This window comes from Triticum aestivum, chromosome 3D (genome assembly GCF_018294505.1).
Source record: "Triticum aestivum cultivar Chinese Spring chromosome 3D, IWGSC CS RefSeq v2.1, whole genome shotgun sequence".
NCBI lineage: Eukaryota > Viridiplantae > Streptophyta > Magnoliopsida > Poales > Poaceae > Triticum > Triticum aestivum.
Genome location: NC_057802.1, coordinates 168,869,323 through 168,888,811, shown reverse-complemented (window position 1 = coordinate 168,888,811; position 19,489 = coordinate 168,869,323). Strand labels below are relative to the sequence as shown.

The window sequence follows — 19,489 nt, the reverse complement described above, 5'->3', positions numbered from 1 at the left end:
TATTTCTAGATTTGGATAGGTAATACATTGTGTTCTCATATTATATTTCCTACAATGCATTCCTTGCTCTGCCAGAACACATGTACTCAAGATGCTCGGCCTTGCCATAACTGAACACACCAGTTTAATGGTCACATTGAAGACAAGCCATGGATATAAGTTCCGAGTTGGGTTCATGAACCAAGAAGATCGCTGTTTTTTTATGGCCGAACTTGGATAAACTTTCTCAAGTGTTACAGACTGAAAGTTGGCGCACGAATGTTGATGGAAATAGCAGAACCTGGTCTCATCTTCACTGCGATCTTCCACCCCGACATCGTTCCATTTGTTCATCCATGTTAGTTTTGTATCTGGTTCTTGCTTGTTTCCTCGATTACTTCTTAATCCACCTATTCTGTCTGACTAATCACAATTTAACTTTAGAAGTAGCAATGATCTCTCACGAAGATGCTACTTCTAACTAATATTTCTTATAGTTGGTGGCACGTGTAGGGTTTTTCAAAGTTAAGCAGGCTACTTGTTTGTTATTCTATAAGAACTCGGCTGTTGTTGATGGCACTGAAGTTGACTGGGACGACATCCACAAGTTCCAACACTTTATTGATCGTCTTGAAGTCCTTATGGGGCGTTTCAATGGTGGAAGGCCACGTGGGATATGTGTGCCACTTCTGCACTCGTTGAACAGGTCCAACTGTGTAGAGAAACTTATGGTACGAGTTGTTTTCCGTTATATATGTTGTTCATAAACTCTTGCTTATACATAGTTTTATAGTTGTGATCTTCTGAAACAGAAACTGCCCAGTTCTATTGTTCCTATACAGATGCTTGACCATGGTCGGGTCAGACTTGCGCTTGGTCACAACATGATGTTTATGTCGACCTACTCCATTCCCCTTGGAGGTGAAAATATACTTATTCATGGGTGGTCTCAAATATTGAAGGCCCGTTCATCTTGGAGAATAGCACAAAAGGTTATGTTCATGCTTTTCCATGGATCTAAAGCGAATATCTTGTTTATTGACCACATTGCGAGATGAAGCTGCTTTCAGAAGGTTGTGGATGCGTGGGGTGGCGCCTGTGCCTTGTCCTGGGGCTTGGCGGCCTCACCCTTGGTTAAATGTAGGCAAAGTAGCACTGTTCAAGGCATGCTTTGTACGGTTGAACCTGTATAAGTACTCATAGTGCTTTCAGCTATGGTTGTTAAGTGCCCCTGCTGGTTTCAGTTAAGGTTGTTAAGTACTCCTGGTGCTTTTACAGTCTGTCGTGTTTCTTCAGTCTTGTCTTCCTCCAGCCGCCAAAACCAAACCAGCGCCAGCGGGGCCGCCTGCTTCCGCCTCCCATGGCTGGCTGCGCCTCAGCGCACGCATGGCCGTCCCACCATCTCCTAAATCATTAACACCGACGTCCGAGGCCTCGCCGTTGTCCTCCACGTGCTTTGGTGCGCTCGCCGTGGGGCCGCTCTCTCGCGTTGTCAACATGGTCAACAAACAAGAGGAACCGGGAGAGGACTGTACATGGAGAGGATGACAGTAGGGGCTCACCATGTCCCTGGCCGTATGCAAGGAAGTTCCCATTTTTTGTTATATATACTCCATTGTCAGCGTATGGAAAAAGAAAATGCTTCCTCCTAGTGGTTTCCTGACATCTGGGACCCATGACATTGTCAGCGTATATAGTCAATAGACATGAGAACAACACAAGATCAGCTGACACCTGGGACGTAGCTGCTCGAGCAATTTTTTTTGTTATTGTTGAAACGGAGTAGGGTTTCAACTGGGCTGTGGCCCGTTTAGCCCAGGCTTATATTTTTTGTTCACCACATGACCAGCTTAGCTATTTTTTCTTTGTAAAAATGAGCCCAGTTTATTTTTTTTCTGAAGAATACGCAATCCAGGCCTACTTATTTTTCTACGCTCAGATGGGCTGCAACTCTTTCAAGACGCCTGTAAATCTTGAAAGTAATATGAAATGGGTTGTAAATATAAAAAACAGATGACAAATTGGCAATTACTTTATAATTTCTGAATTTTTTCACATTTTCATATTCCAATTTCACTGGGCTTTAACCTAATTTAAATATATCTTCAAAGTACTTTAAATCTGGCTCGACATTTCGGTATTAAAAATAGTTTGGAACCCACAGAAATATGCGAAATTTTGTTTAAATTTTTAACCCTGGCCCTGGCCAGCAAAAAACGGACTGCAATAAATTGCATAAGAAGTTGCAAGGAGCTATATAAAAATTATTAAAAATATAGGGAATGGTCTGATTTGTGGGCCTATTAAGTCGACACGTATGCAAGATTTTTTACTTATTATACACATCAACAAACGATTCTAGTAGACGTAACCGTTGGATGTCAATCCAACGGCCGTCGTGTTTCTTCAATCTCTGATCTTCTTGCTCCAGCCACCAAATCCAGCGCCGGCGGGACCACCTGCTCCCGCCTCCCGTGGCCGGCTGTGCTGCCGCGCAGGCCTCACCGCCCCTACTACTCCCACCGCTGGCCAGGCCATCCCTCTACTCACCCACATCCCTCCACTTTTGTGGCTTCGTCGCCTCCGGGTCATTCCCTTCCTGGGTCTCGCCGTTGTCCATTGCGCTGGTGTTCTCGGCATGGCGTGGTCAACGTTGTCAACAAACGACAACATCGGAAGAGGGATGTACATGGAGAGGCTGACAGTTGGGACCCACATGGTCCATGGCCGCCCGCAAGCAAGTACCTCCTTATTACGCCAAAAAGAACGAATACTCCCAATGACAGCTCAGACCCACCAGCTATATCTTCGCACGCAAGGAAGTGCCTCCTTATTACGCACAAAAAAATGGATACTCCCCCTGCTAGCTGGGACCCACCATAGTGGGAGGTTGACTTTTGGGCCTACTAAGTTAACGCAAATGGAGGGCTTTGTCAACTTAGTCAACAAATGATTCTATCACCAGTGACCGTTGGATTGTTAACATCCAACGGTCATCCTGCTTCTTCAACCTCTGATTTTCTTGCTCCAGCCGTCCAAACCACCGCGTGCTCTTGCCTCCCGTGGCCGGCTGTGCCGCCGCGGAGGCCTCACTGCCTCCTACTACTCCCATCGCTGGCCAGGCCATCCCTCTACTCACCCACACCCCCTGTTATTTTGCAGCGACGACAGCCTCACACCGCAGCCAAACCAGTGGACCCTCGTACTCCTCTCTGCGTGGGCATCCACTGCCGCGTCTTCCCCGGCTCTGCATCGTCCCCTTCCTAGGCCTCGCCGTCATCCACCGCCTTGGTGCTCTCGGCGTGGAGTGGTCAATGTGGTCAAGGAACGACTTTCATCTGAAGAGTAATGTACGTGGAGAGGCTGGCTGACAGCTGGGTCCACGACCGCAGCAAGGAAGTGCAACCTTATTACGCGCAAAATAATGATTCCTCCACCTGACAGCAGGGACCCACCGGACGGGCCATCATATTTCGCGAAAAAACATTTCCCCCTGACTGATGGGACCCACCAGCGACATCTTCGCACCCAAGGAAGTGCCTCCTTATCCTCCCTGACAGTCAGGACCCACCTGGTCGAAGCGTACGTAGCGTTGTTATTCTGGTCATGAACGTGTACGTACATACTGGTCGATCGACCTGTCTGCAGGCTGCGGCGATGAACCGTGGCCGAGTAAGGAAGGGCACGTGTCGTAGTGGAGGCGCGCACATAGCATGTCACACAGTCCCGTTAATATCATGTACACGTACGTACAGCCAGGGTTCAAAAAAGTACGGCCACATACATACATATGGGCGGGGTCTCGAACGCCTACTCACGCATACGTATGGCAGGGCTCGTGTACATGGAGAGGCAGCGACGGCGTCCTGTTCATCGGCAGCCAACCGGCTGGGTCAGAATGGAATGCGTCGTGTTCATCGGGAGCCAACCGGCTTGGACGAACAACCAATCGAAACAAGGCCTGGCGTACCGTAGAACTGAGGAAACGGCCTTCTGTTCGACTGGCCACGGTCGAAAAGGGATCCTGTTCATCGGGAGGGGTCTGGCATACCGCAAAACGGCGGAAACGGACTTGTGTTCGAGTGCCTACGGTCGAAACGGGGTCCTGTTGATCGGGAGGGGTGGGGCGTACCGCAAAATGGAGGAAACGGACTTGTGTTGGAGTGCTACAGTCGAAACGGGGGTCATGTTCATCGGGAGGGGTGTGGCGTACCGCAAAACAGGACTCCATGGGCTACTGTTCGTCTCCACCGTCGACCTCCTCTAGCCTCCACGAGCTACTGTTCATCCACCGTCGACCTCCTCCAGCCTCCACCTGCGACTGTTCATCCATGGGCTCCTGTTCATCCAGCCTCCACTGCTCCTCCACCGGCTACTGTTCAACCAGCCCTCTCCACGGGGTCCTGTTCAACCACCCCTCCACGAGCTACTGTTCATTCATCCCTCCACCGGCTACTGTTCAACCATCCCTGCACGGGGTCGTCCTGTTCATCCAGCCCTCCACGGGGTCCTGTTCATCCACCCCCAACCGGCTCGATCAGGGTCCTGTTCATCCAGCGACAACGGCCTCTACTACCACAGGGTCCTGTTCATCCAACCCCCCACCGGGAACTAGTCATCCAACCAACCCTCCCCCCAACAACGCTCACTGTTCATCAAGAGGCAACACGTTAGATCGGCTTCAGTTAGCAGCAGTAGCGAAGGAATCGCTCGATCGGGTTCAGTTAACAGCCAGATTGATCGATCGCTCGGGTTCAGTAATGCGTAGCCTGCAGTGCAATCGCTCGGGTTCAGTAGGTGAATGCCTCGCTCGGGTTCAGTTAAAGCCCAACGCCTCGCACCCACGCGCGTACGTGTACGAGAGAAATGCACAAACCTCCATGCACCGCTCGGCCCCGACCACCCACCGTAACCGGGAACTCCCTGATATTTTCCTCGCCCTCGCTTCTACCACGGGTTTTTCCGTCATGGATGGCCCAAAGAATGTCATGCAGCTGCGTCTCCGGCCCGCCCAGGATGAAAAGCCCACTTTCTGTCATGATTTTTTGTCATAGAAGTAGGAGCCCAGCACATCTATGATGATACTAGTTTTTGTCACAATTATCGTCATAGAAGTGTCATAAGCATGACAGAAAAAATTGTTCGGCCCAAAATGTCACGGATGTGTCTTTTTTTGTAGTGCCTGAAATTGCGACCAGAAGAGCTGCCGTTCCGAATTCTCCTCCCGCGCCGCGTAGTGCTCCGCCACAGCAGCCGCACTCTTCGGAAGCTCGGCGAAAGCGCCTGCGGAGCGCCACACCCGCGTCAACAAGGCGAACCTGTTGCCTCCAGACACACTTTGTAGTAAGTATTTCTTACCATCTGCGATTTTCCCCACTTAGAGGAGCTCTTCCCGGACACCTCGCACTTCGGTCCTCGCCTCCTGGAGCTCCTTCTCCACCTTGGACAGCTCAGAAGACCGCTCCTCCGGCTTCTTCTCAAGGACCTCAAATTTCTTGACGGCATCCTTGAGCTCCACCTATACCTCGGCTACTCGAGCCTCATACGTCTCCAACGTATCTATAATTTTTTATTGTTCCATGCTGTTATATTATCAATCTTGGATGTTTTATAATCATTTTATATCATTTTTTGGTACTAACCTATTGACATAGTGCCAAGTGCCAGTTCCTGTTTTCTGCATGTTTTTTTACATCGTAGGAAATCAATACCAAACGAGTCCAAACGCAATGAAACTTTTTGTGGATTTTTTTGGACCAGAAGACATCCAGTGGGCCGAAGAAGCGCCTAGGGGGTGCTCCGAGGGGAGCACAACCCACCAGGGCACGCCAGGAGGCCCAGGCGCGCCCTGGTGGGTTGTGCTCACCTCGGGTGCCCCCTGAACCGACTCTTTGCTCTATAAATACCCCAATATTCCAAAAACCCTAGGAGAGTCGACGAAAATCAATTCTAGCCACCGCAGAGTCCAGAACCACTAGATCCAATCTAGACACCATCACGGAGGGGTTCACCACTTCCATTGGTGCCTCTCCTATGATGCGTGAGTAGTTCTTTGTAGACCTTCGGGTCCGTAGTTAGTAGCTAGATGGCTTCTTCTCTCTCTTTTGATTATCAATACAATGGTCACTTGGAGATCCATATGATGTAACTCTTTTGCAGTGTGTTTGTTGGGATCCGATGAACTTTGAGTTTATGATCAGATCTATCTTTTTATATCCATGAAAGTTATTTGAGTTTCTTTGATCTCTTATATGCATGATTGCTTATAGCCTCGTATTTCTTCTCCGATATTTGGGTTTTGTTTGGCCAACTTGATCTATTTATCTTGCAATGGGAAAAGGTGCTTTGTAGTGGGTTCGATCTTACGGTGCTTCATCCCAGTGACAGAAGGGGAACCGACACGTATGTATCGTTGCTACTAAGGATAAAACGATGGGGTCTATTTCTACATAAATAGATCTTGTCTACATCATGTCATCGTTCTTATTGCATTACTCCGTTTCTCCATGAACTTAATACACTAGATGCATGCTGGATAGCGGTCGATGTGTGGAGTAATAGTAGTAGATGCAGGCAGGAGTCGGTCTACTAATCTCGAACCTGATGCCTATATAATGATCATTGCCTGGTTATCGTCATGATTATTTGAAGTTCTATCAATTTCCCAACAGTAATTTGTTTACCCACCGTTTGCTATTTTTCTCGAGAGAAGCCACTAGTGAAACCTACGGCCTCCGGGTCTCTTTCTCATATTATTTTCCTTTGCGATCTATTTTCCTTTGCTTTTATTTTCAGATCTATTAAACCAAAAATACAAAAATACCTTGCTGCAATTTATTCTCATTTATTTTATTTGGCGTTCGATCTACTAATCTACTACAATTTATTCACGTCCATTTGCCTACCTCTGGCGCCGCTGCCCGAAAGGGGTTGACAATCCCTTTAACACGTGGGTTGCGAGTATTTGTTATTTGTGTGCAGGTGTCGTCTATGTATTGTTGCTAGGTTCTCCTACTGGTTCAATAACCTTGGTTTCATCAGTGAGGGAAATACCTACCGTCGTTGTGTTGCATCATCCCTTCCTCTTTGGGGAAATACTGACGTAGCTTCAAGCCGCATCAAAAGGAATTTCTGGCGCCATTGACGGGGAGGATATTCAACATGTACCAGGTTCCTAATCACAAATCTCATCTCCTCGCAATTTACATTATTTTCCATTTGCCTCTCGTTTTCCTCTCCCCCACTTCACAAACATTTGCTGTTTTAGTCGCCCTCTTTTTCGTTCACTGTTTTCTTGTCGGATCTGTTTTTGAGTGCAATCTTGTTGCAAAGTTATCATGACTCAAGAGAACACCAAGTTGTGTGATTTGTCAAATACCAACAACAATGATTTTATTGGCACTCAGATTGCTCCTCCTGCCACTAGAGCGGAGTCTTGTGATATTAATACTGCTTTGCTGAATCTTCTTATGAAAGATCAATTTTCCGGTACTCCTAATGAGGATGCCGCGTCCCATCTTAATACCTTCGTGGGATTATGCGATACGCAAATAAAAAAGATGCGGACAATGATGTTGTGAAGATGAAATTATTTCAGTTTTCTTTGCGTGATTCTGCAAAAATTTGGTTTTCTTCTTTGCCTCGCAATAGTACCGATTTTTGGAATAAGTGCAAAGATGCTTTTATCACTAAGTATTTTCCGCCCGCAAAAATTATTTCCCTTAGAACCCAGATCATGAATTTCAAGCAACTTGAACATGAGCATGTTGCACAATCTTGGGAAAGTATGAAAATGATGCTAAGGAATTGCCCAACTCATGGGTTAAATCTTTGGATGATCATACAAATTTTTTATGCGAGATTGAATTTTGTTTCTCGTAATCTTTTAGATTCCGCCGCGGGTGGTACATTTATGGAAATTACTTTGGGTGAAGCCACCAAGTTGCTTGATAATATTATGGCAAACTATTCACAATGGCATACCGAAAGAGCTCCTACTAGTAAAAAAGTTAATTCGGTTGAAGAAATTTCTTCTTTGAGTGAAAAAGTTGATGCTCTTATGAAATTGGTTGCTAGTAAAAGTGCTCCTATTGATTTCAATGATATGCCTTTGTCTACTTTGATTGAGCAAAATAGTGATGCTGTAGATGTGAATTTTATCTCGCAAAATAATTTCAATAACAATGCTTATAGAGGTAATTTTAATCCTAGGCCTTTTCCTAGTAATTCCTCTAATAATTATGGTAATTCCTATGGAAATCAATCTTATAATAATAATAGGAACACCTCTGATCTTGAGAATAATATTAAAGAATTTATCAACACACAAAAAGTTTTCAACACTACCATAGAAGAAAAATTGAATAAGATTGATGATTTGTCTAGAAGTGTTGATAGAATTTCTCATGATGTGGAAAATCTCAAGATGAACATTTTTGTGCCTAAAGTTGAGGAATCAATTAAATATCTTTATGTGTCTATGGATGAAAGTAAGAAAAGAACCGCTATGCTTAGAGCCAGAGGAGAATTTTTAGAAAAGGCGTTTTCTAGTGATTGCTTTCATAAAAGTGGTGAAGATCTTAAAATGATTGGTTTTTCATCTATTGATTCCTTGTTTAGTAAAGTTAAGATTGATGAAAAAGGGACTGGAGAAGAGTCAACTTTAGCTAGAAGGCGTCCCGATAATTCAGAGGGTGAAAATCTTGTTAAGAAAATTGATAAAAGTGGGTTTGAAGAGGTCAAGCTTTAACTAGTGATGTGCCCACTCTTTTGGATTACAAAGACTTTAATTATGATAGTTGCTCTTTGATTGATTATATTTCTTTGTTGCAATCCAGGATAAATTCACCCCATGCTTATGAACAAAATAAAGCTTTTACTAAACATATTGTTGATGCTATGATGAAAGCTTTTGAAGAAAAATTGGAATTAGAAGTTTCAATTCCTAGAAAATTACATGATGAATGGGAACCTACTATCAAAGTCAAGATTAAAAATTATGAGTGTTTTGCTTTGTGTGACTTGGGTGCTAGTGTTTCTACAATTCTGAAATCTTTATGTGATGTGCTTGGTCTTACCGATCTTGAAGAATGCTCTTTAAATTTGCACTTGGCGGATTCTACTATGAAAAAGCCTATGAGAAGAATTAATGATGTTCTTATTCTTGCAAATAAGAATTATGTGCCCATAGATTTTATTATTCTTGATATTGATTGCAATCCGTCTTGTCCAATTATTATTGGTAGAACGTTTTTACGCACAATTGGTGCCGTGATTGATATGAAAGAAGGCAATATTAAGTTCCAATTTCCACTAAGGAAGGGTATGGAACACTTCCCTAGAACAAGAATTAGGCCACCATATGAATCAATCATCAGGGAATCTTATGGATCTTGGAACAAAGATGACAAAACTTAGATCCTTGCTTTATGCCTAGCTAAGGAGGTAAAACTATAGCGCTTGTTGGGAGGCAACCCAATGAATAAAATTTCTGTTTTCTTTTTGCTTTCTGTTCTTGAGTGTTTGCACAATTATGCTACTGTTATGATTGTGTTTTTTGTGTTTTAATTAGTGTTTGTGCCAAGTAAAGCCTTTAGGATCTTCTTGGGTAATAGTTGTTTGATCTTGCTGAAAAACAGAAACTTTTGCGCTCACGAAAATAATTCTCATTTTTAACCAGAGCGTGATAAAATACCAATTATTTTTGCAGAACATTAATATACAAATTTCTCAGGTCGTCATAATGTTTCAGAATTTTTGGAGTTTCAGAAGTATTCGAAATATTCATATTACTACAGACTGTTCTGTTTTTGACAGATTCTGTTTTCTTTGCGTTGTGTGCTTGTTTTGATGATTCTATGGTTTTCTTTGATGATTTTTTACCATAGAAAAGTTGGAATACAGTAGATATAATGCAAGAATAAAATATGAATTGGTTTACTACAGTACTTATTGTAGTTATTTGCTTTCTTATACTAACGGATCTCACGAAGGTTTTGTTGAGTTTTGTGTGATTGAAGTTTTCAAGTTTTGGGTTATGTTATGATGGATGAAGGAACAAGGAGTAAGAAGAGCCTAAGCTTGGGGATGCCCCGACATCCCAAGCTATTATCCAAAGAGAGCAAGCAACTAAGCTTGGGGATGCCCCGAGTGGCAACCCTCTTTCTTCTAACGACCATCGGTATTTTACTCGAAACTATATTTTTATTTGTCACATACTATGTGTTTTGCTTGGAAGCGTCTTGTATGATATGAGTCTTTGCTTGATTTGCTTTGTGTTTTTAGTCGTAATCCCTTGTTGGACACACTTGTTTGGGAGAGCCAAAATTATGCCATGACTTGTTAAAATTGCTCTCTATGCTTCACTTAAATTTTTTATGAGCTATGGACTTGCTCTAGTGCTTCACTTATATCTTTTTGAGCACGGTGTGCTTTAGTATTTTTTAAGAAATGCTATCTTGCTTCACTTAGATTTATTTGAGAGTTAGTATAATTTTTGAAGAAATTCTCTCTTGCTTCACTTAAATTAATTTGAGAGAAAGAAATATTATGCTCGTGATCTTCACTTATATTTGTTTGAGCTTATCAAAAGCAACATATGAAAATTAGTTCCAAAGTGATAGATATCCAAGAGGGATATAATAAAAACTTTAAGATCATTGGACAAAATAAACTTGATTCTTAGTAATAGTTTTGAGATATGATGTTGTGATATGTGAGTCATCTTGATGAGTAATTATGCTTTAGTAAGAATATTGGTGTTAAGGTTTGTGATTCCCTATGCACGCACGAAAGTCAATAGTCATGTAATGAAATTACATCCTACTTGTGGTGCATTATTCGGTGTTAATTACGCTTAATGCTCGCTTATGAGATTATTTGTTTCTTGGTTGGTCGCTTCTCAATCTTTTGCTAGCCTTCATTTTGCACTAAGTATAATCACTACTTGTGCATCCAAAATCCTTTAAACCAGTTTTGCCACATGAGTCCACTATATCTACCTATTTGCGGTATTCTTGTGCCGTTCTAAGCAAATTTGTATGTGCCATCTCTAATTTTCAAAATAAATTTCTCTTTTGTGTGCTCGTACCGCTCGTGAGGCGGTGAGGGGTGGCTAATATTTTCCATGCTAGATGTGTTATTCTCACGATGAGTGTTTATTCACTTGTCATTGCACGAAAGTAAGGCAAAGGTATTAGGGATGCCTAGTCCCAAAATGAAAAATGAATTTACTTTATGTTGTCAAATAATAAATTCCTTAGAAAATGTTGGTATGAAAGGCAACCGTGGATACGACTAGCCATGGAAAGTGAAAGTATGGTTGAAAAAGGAATAAACTTTATTTCATGTTTAGGAACCGCCTATGATATATCTAGCATGGAAAGTGTTGGTAACTCTAAGTCATTTTCGTTGGTGGGAAAAGTATGCATCTCAAAATGTTTTTATCTCTCAATTTTCGCTTTGAGCTCTGGCACCTCTACAAATCCCTACTTCCCTCCGCGAAGGGCCTTTCTTTTACTTTATGCAATTTTTATTTTTGAATTTGAGTCTCCATCTTCTCTTATAAAAGCACCACCTAGGAGGCACTATGATCGTACTTGAGTATTGGGTGTAGCTAATATGCGAGTGTGTTTCATGAATGGATCAATGATTGAGCATGATGGGCTAGGGATAGCTTATTTTAGTGTTGTTATTTTGAAAGACATGGTTGCTTGTTGATATGCTTGAGTATTTAAGTAATCATGTCAAAACTAGACTATTGCTTTGAATCACAAAAAAGTCCAAATGTCCATGCTATAAAGAAAAAGAATATGAGATGACATGTTAGGCAGCATTCCACATCAAAATTCTGTTTTTATCATTTACCTACTCAAGGACGAGCGGGAATTAAGCTTGGGGATGCTGATACGTCTCCAACGTATCTATATTTTTGTTTGTTCTATGCTGTTATATTATCAATCTTGGATGTTTTATAATCATTTTATAGTCATTTTATATCATTTTTTGGTACTAACCTATTGACATAGTGCCAAGTGCCAGTTGTTGTTTTCTGCATGTTTTTTACATCGCAGGAAATCAATACCAAACGGAGTCCAAACGCAGTGCAACTTTTTGTGGATTTTTTTTGGACCAGAAGACATCCAGTGGGCCGGAGAAGCCCCTGGGGGTGCTCCGAGGGGAGCACAACCCACCAGGGCGCACCAGGAGGCCCAGGCGCACCCTGGTGGGTTGTGCCCACCTCGGGTGCCCCCCTGAACCGACTCTTTGCTCTATAAATACCCCAATATTCCAGAAACCCTAGTGGAGTCAACGAAAATCAATTCCAGCCGCCACAGAGTCCAGAACCATCACGGAGGGGTTCACCACTTCCATTGGTGCCTCTCCGATGATGCGTGAGTAGTTCTTTGTAGACCTTCGGGTCCGTAGTTAGTAGCTAGATGGCTTCCTCTCTCTCTCTCTTTTGATTATCAATACAATGGTCTCTTGGAGATCCATATAATGTAACTCTTTTGCGGTGTGTTTGTTGGGATCCGATGAACTTTAAGTTTATGATCATATCTATCTTTTTATATCCATGAAAGTTATTTGAGTTTCTTTAATCTCTTATATGCATGATTGCTTATAGCCTCGTATTTCTTCTCCGGTTTTGTTTGGCCAACTTGATCTATTTATCTTGCAATGGGAAGAGGTGCTTTGTAGTGGGTTCGATCTTACGGTGGTTGATCCCAGTGATAGAAGGGGAACCGACACGTATGTATCGTTGCTACTAAGGATAAAACGATGGGGTCTATTTCTACATAAATAGATCTTGTCTACATCATGTCATCGTTCTTATTGCATTACTCCGTTTCTCCATGAACTTAATACACTAGATGCATGCTGGATAGCGGTTGATGTGTGGAGTAATAGTAGTAGATGCAGGCAGGAGTCGGTCTACTAATCTTGGACGTGATGCCTATATAATGATCATTGCCTGGATATCGTCATGATTATTTTTACCCAATAGTAATTTATTTACCCACCGTTTGCTATTTTTCTCGAGAGAATCCACTAGTGAAACCTACGGCCCCTGGGTCTCTTTCTCATATTATTTGCCTTTGCGATCTATTTTTCTTTGCTTTTATTTTCAGATCTATTAAACCAAAAAATACAAAAATACCTTGCTACAATTTATTTTTATTTATTTTATTTGGCCTTCAATCTATCAATCTACTATAATTTATTCACGTCTGTTTGCCTATCTCTGGCGCCGTTGCCCGAAAGGGATTGACAACCTCTTTAACACGTCGGGTTGCGAGTATTTGTTATTTGTGTGCAGGTGTCGTTTACGTATTGTTGCTAGGTTCTCCTATAGGTTCGATAACCTTGGTTTCATCACTGAGGGAAATACCTACCGTCGCTGTGCTGCATAATTCCTTCCTCTTTGGGGAAATACCGATGTAGCTTCAAGCCGCATCAGAGCCTCGTGGTTCTCACCAGCAAGCTTGGCCTTCTCAAGCTCGGCCACCGCCTTCGCGGCGGCCGCTTTCTCTGCGGCTGCCTCTGCCTTGGCCTTCTCCAAGGCCGCCTTCAAGCCCTCTACCTCGGCGGCGGCAACTGCAATATCCGCATATTACATGATTATCATGCTGTCCGGAAAGTAAGTATCCGGCAATAAGCAATCATACATCTTAACAAGGGCTTACCTTGCGCCTCGTCAAGACGCTTGTTGACAAGGCCAAGCTCTCCATCGGAGCGCTTGAGCTTCCGATCCATCTCCTCTAGTGCCGCGGCATTAGCAGCTGCGGCCACGGAAGATGCGTGTGACATCAAAAAAGTTCACACTACTTTAAATATTGGCCTAGAGAAATTGGACCCTCTCCAAGTTTCTTTTGTACTTCTTATAGAGTCTCGAGGGCTGCTATACATACGGCCTACTCAAACATTAAAATCAAGGGCTGAAACCACTTTACGGGAAAGAGTATTACTTGACTTACCTCAAAGCCTGTTAGTAGGCCTTGTACAGCGGCGTTCAGTCCGGATTGGATGGACCGAACATTCTGTAAAACCGCACCCATAAGGGTGCAGTGCCCGCCGACGATGATGGAGTTGTTCACCAACTCCTCCAGCACGCCCGGCCAGCCCGCCGCCGCCTAGTTGGAGGTGTTCGGTGCGGACGTCGGGCCCTCGACCCCTTCCCCTTCAGAAGGAGGAACTGGCACCGTCGAGGGCCTTGGGGGCTCAGGTGCGGACGGCTGAGGAGGTCCGGATGGTCCCCTCATTCACCAAGGGGTCTCACCCTCCTGGTCGTTGGTGACCGAGGCGTCAGCGTCAGCCATGACCGCGTCATCCTCCTTCCCCATGTTCGGACAAGGAAGGGTCCTTCGGGATAGCACCTCCCTGATTTCTTGGGGATCAGGGAAGGTGCGGAGCGCGACCCCGATCCGCTCTCCGCCAGCTCGGCAGGCGGAGATGCCCCCTCCGAGGTCTGCTCGGCGGGGTGACCACGTGGCGGGCTGCATCACCAGACAGTTGGTCTCCATTTGTATGGGAGAAAAACTCAATCACTGCTGATCCTGCTCGATCGACCAACGCAGCATTAGAAACTTCCTTCACTACACCTAGGGCTTCCCAGATTATTTTTGCACGGGGACATTTGAACAGAGCGTGCATAATATCTTTCGCCCCCGCTGAACATACTGGGCACTGAGAAATATTACCAATGTGTCAATTTGCAAGAACAGAGAAACACGGAATAGCGTTGTGCAAACAGCGCCACAAAAAGATTTTTTATCTTCCCTGGTAACTTGAGATTCCACAGATTTTTCCACACCGGATGAGATGAAGATCCACCATAACTAATAGCGTCCGGATCAGCAGCATAGTACTCCTCAAACTGTTTATAGTATGCCGAACGAATAGAGAAAACACAACTCTTCGTTGAGTGACTTATCAAAAAGACATGATTTCATATGATAAACTAATAAGATGTGTGCGGTTTTCAATGAAAATCAGTTGGAAAAAACCAAAGGTGGGAGGAAAAAAAAATCAAAACTGAGAGGGAGAGGAGGAGAGGACATACATAGTGAGGGTTAGACGGATGTGAAGAGCAAAACACTAGTGGGTGAAATAGGGAACCTTACTTTTTCAGATAATAGAGATACTTTGCAGGGAATCATGCATTTTGAAAGGCAGATAATTTTACATCAGATTGAGAGAAGAACAAAGACATAAGAGGAAAATGCGGGGCAACCTTGCCTCTCAAAGAACGACAAAATGATTCGTGTCCTGCATGAACAGCAATTCTTATTCTCCGGCAGTATAATGCCCCCGGACAAACAGTTCATCCATCAACATAGACCGGCCGGAAATCCATGTGAATCATTTCCCCCGCCATTCTAATATTCATAACTTACAATATCACTAGCTAACCTAGAGATTAGCTTCCAAATTATATTTCCTCAAGTTAATCTCTGGCCATATTTTTTTAGGGAGTGAACTCTTTTTTAGGAGGAAATATGAGGGAGTATGTATATATGGTCCAAAAGCTAGCGCACATTCTGTACGACTGTTACGTTCGCCACCTGTTACTATTAGGTACACGTCAGCATGCATGCGCATGACTTGTTTGTCCTGGTCGCTGCAGTAAACTGAGTAATTCAACACGAACTTTGTAAAAAGTGATGATTAGTTAGCTTTAGCACTACAGATATGCCACTTAAAGAAGACTAGACTTGTACCAGGCCCTGTATATTTTACTTATGTTTAAAGAGGAAAAGGTGCATGCATGGCCTCTTTATCCTCCACTGGCAGCTCCAGTTGTCTTCATCTACCATCCCTAATCCGAATTAAAGAGCATAATATTCATAAGACAATAAAGCAGCTCCCCACTAGCAAAGGTGCGCATCTCCTTTGATCACATTGTCTATGTAAAGCCTCTGCATTTGGATTACTTTATGCCCATAGCCCATAAGGTTGACTGTGAAGGGGTAGCTGAATTGATAGTTTCCTTCATACATTGCCCCTACATGCCTTCCACTGCACATATAATTGCGTGCACTCCCAAAATCATCTAACACTAATACTACTATATGCATCAACAAACTATACAAAGTAGTAATACCTCTTTTCTGCCAAGAAAAAAATAAGTTCAAATAATTCGTTCAGAAGTACTCCCTCCGTTTTACAATATAAGATCTACAATAGCTTAAAAAACAAACTTATATTGTGGAAGGGGGCGAGTAGAAGATGAGGTCGTAATTAAAATGAGTTCACTCAAACCCGCCTGACTATAATTGTTAGCATACAAAATGTTGTTTAAATTGGTCAAGCAAAACCACTGCTCCCTCTGTACGCTTCTAGATACACTCATTTCAGTGACATTTAATTCCAAACAGAGGTAATATTTTTCATGAACTACATTTTGACTGTGACATAATTTCCCCCATTTTTTAACATGCATATTCACTTAAAATGATGTTTCAAATATGTGCAACTGCACCATGGAGACCGGCCACGTCAAGAGCTAAGACGACAGAGACTGTCAAACCAAAGGGACCACTACACATGGTATGTAGCTAAAAATGCAAGGATATGAGTAGTGAAAGTAAAATAGAGATAGCATAATTCTACGTCTGCATGCCGGAAAAGTAATTAGCCAGCAGGCTTTTAACCCTCTGCAGCTCATCATAGTTTCAACCTCAAGTAAACTAGGACAGTTCCGGCCCGTTGGTGGTCACCATGTTGCGTGTATGGCTGTCGCTGGTATATGGCATCTAACACCACTACTGCAGAACTCTGACCAATGTCGACCACTCTTGTGAAACCACTATATATAATCATAATACACAAAATTTATCCAGACTTAATTAAAGATATTCTAACCTCTTAACTTGTGGCACCTACCAGCACCAGCACAGAGCCGAGCAACAACCAGTCTCAGCTGGATCTCGTTTTCACAGGATGACATTATTCAAAAGAAAGACAAATACGGTATGCCGTCATTGCACTCCAAGAATGAAGATGGTATATACGCTAGATTATATATTTGCATGGTCAGTTGCTTTAGCTTCTGGGGCTAGTTAATCAAACAGGCTGCACCAGCAAGTCTAGTGTGATGATGACTACAGGGCCCTGAAAACCTCCACAGGGAAAGCTCTGACCCATCCCTTTAATCTCCACTTTTGGTTTTAATAAGCAGCACACTCCACTGAGATTCACATCCCCATCATGCTGCCCCAGAGAAATAGTTGTATAGTTATCAATACTAAATCCATTCTGTTCTTTCGGACAACTCACATCTGCAGGGTGTTGGTTCCTTTGTGTCCAAACCAAGGAAAGGCTCCCCTCCTCTCTCCCCCGCCATTACCTTCTGTCTGTCTCTGTCTCTCTCTTGAAGCTGAGGAAAGGTAGCTGCATGCTCTCCTTGCCTGCAGGCCGGCGCCATGGAGGCCAACAAGCCTAGCTACTATCTCTTCGTCTTCGTCTTCGCGGCGCTCCTCTTGTCCTCTATGGCTGGTTAGCTATAGCTCCACATGGTCATTGCATTTATTTCCTTTTAGCTAGGTCATGTATGTGCTTTTCTCTTCTGTGCCTTTGTTAGTTCTTGTGCACCCGAGAATGTTGGTTCTATCGCTTTGCTTCGGTTCTGACTTTTTGGAGTTTGTTTGAGGCAGGAGCGCAGAGGAAGCTGCTGATGAATGAAGATGATGCAGGATCGACGATGGTATATAAATGACCCAGCTAGCTAGTGATGCATACATCTATTTTTTGGATTCTCATATTTGTGTCGTTATATTAGATTCCCTTTTAGCTAGCTAGCTAGCAAGAAGTTCTTAGTAAACAAATAACGAATAATTAGGTAACGTGAGAAATTTGGAGAGATATACTCTTATGGAGTCATATTTACTAATGTCTTCAAATAATGGACAAATTTTATTTCAAAAGAAGAATAATAAGTTTGGTAAATCAATTCCTTAATTAACTTGTCTCCCATCTCCTCTTGGCTGGAGAGCATAGAAATAGGACATGCAACACAAGTTGACTAGCTAGGCATAGGACTGATCGATGCAGTTTCTCCCGACTAGAACACGGTTTTTTCTATGCAGCAAACTCTGAATTATTTCGTGTATATAAATATATGACGAACTGTAGTATTTGTTTGACGAGTTAGCACAAACACTTCAGATTCTGTGGTGAACAAAACGATTCGAAACAAGTCATCCATTATCATTTGGATCAAATCAAAATCACAAATCATTTGAATCAAAATAGCACAAGCAGCAAGATGTACACTGCATGCGTCTTGTAATATGTCGGATCAAATAAGCACTAGCATATCACCTCAGACCCTGGCACCCTGCTGCTTGCACGGATACATGCATATGGTCATCCGTTTGTAGTTGTAAATGATTACATGTATTGCTCTTGTATTGTTTGTTAGCTACTACTCCCTCCGTCTTAAAAAGTTTGTCCCTTAAATGGATGTATTTAACACCAAGTTAGTGCTAGATACATCCATTTGAGGAATAAGCTTGGGACAAGTTTTTTCGGACGGAGGGAGTATTCTCTCTGTCCGAAAAAACTTGTCCCAAACCTATCTTTCAAATGGATGTATCTAGCACCAAGTTAATGCTAGGTACATCTATTTGAGGGACAAGCTTTTTCGAACGGAGGGAGTACGTACTTAGTAGCTAGCTAATTGTTTGTACCGCTCGTTAACTCTCGCGCATGCATGCGGTACTTAGTAGCTAGCTAATTGTTTGTACCGCTCGTTAACTCTCGTGCATGCATGCGTGCATGGAATCATCCATGCAGCAGCAGGAAGACGACGAGGTGTTGGTGGTGGTGCACGGCGGGAGAATCCTCAGGCAGGTGAAGACGAACGACTACGGGACCTATGACTCAACTCCGACCATGGCCAAGCCTCACTTCAAGGACATACCTAACTAACTGACCATCTACATATATATATGAGATCGACGGCTGGATATATATATACTGCCGCTACGTGCTTCAAAGATCAAGATCTCAACACCGATGGCAGGGTTAAGGCTTTCATATACATATATATGCGAGAATATGATGTGTGCTACATATTATTTGTCCCTGAATAAATCGTATCTCATGTATCAATGCACGACACGCGTGTGGAACTTATATATGTCTATATGTATGTACACTAGTTTTGTGTGGATATATATACCTGGTGTGTGCATCCTTGTTTGGTACTCATGTTCGTTGATTACTCCTGCGCATGGCCCGCAAAAAAAAAAGATTACTCCTGCGCATTTGATTATCTCCTCTGGATGTACAAAAAAGTTTGGTAGTGGTTGTATGCTCTTAGTTGATATATGTTTAGGAAAAAAAAAACTTCAAATTGTGTCGTGGCTAACAGAAAAGCATAAAAGATACATATATCATCTCGAATGATTTTGTTATTTTAGAAATTAAGTAGTCTTGATTGTCAGATAGGGTGCCATTTTTTGTGCAAAAGTTTACTAAACTAATTTTGCAACAACACTACTCAACG

The 19,489-nt window shown here is 43.0% G+C and overlaps 1 protein-coding gene across 2 annotated transcripts; it reads left to right on the top strand.

Annotated features, from left to right (window-relative positions):
* The first annotated feature begins 17,227 nt into the window (after positions 1–17,227).
* On the top strand, positions 17,228–19,189 carry LOC123074445 (uncharacterized). 2 transcript variants are annotated; one of them, XM_044497292.1, is made up of 3 exons: positions 17,228–17,475; positions 17,634–17,683; positions 18,778–19,189. In XM_044497292.1, exons 1-3 carry the CDS (start codon positions 17,403–17,405, stop codon positions 18,907–18,909), a joined length of 255 nt encoding a protein of 84 aa, XP_044353227.1. In that variant the 5' UTR covers positions 17,228–17,402; the 3' UTR covers positions 18,910–19,189. The 2 variants fall into 2 exon arrangements, with proteins under 2 accessions (XP_044353227.1, XP_044353226.1); XM_044497291.1 differs by having other exon boundaries at positions 17,229–17,475; positions 18,775–19,189.
* Positions 19,190–19,489: the final 300 nt, after the last annotated feature.

What these genes read in the sequence shown, in the direction of transcription:
- LOC123074445 (XM_044497291.1), top strand. Translation starts at nt 17,403, where the DNA reads ATGGAGGCCAACAAGCCTAGCTACTATCTCTTCGTCTTCGTCTTCGCG. An exon ending in CCTCTTGTCCTCTATGGCTG is followed by an intron (nt 17,476 to 17,633) that starts GTTAGCTATAGC and finishes TGTTTGAGGCAG; the next exon opens with GAGCGCAGAGGAAGCTGCTG. An exon ending in ATGATGCAGGATCGACGATG is followed by an intron (nt 17,684 to 18,774) that starts GTATATAAATGA and finishes TCATCCATGCAG; the next exon opens with CAGCAGGAAGACGACGAGGT.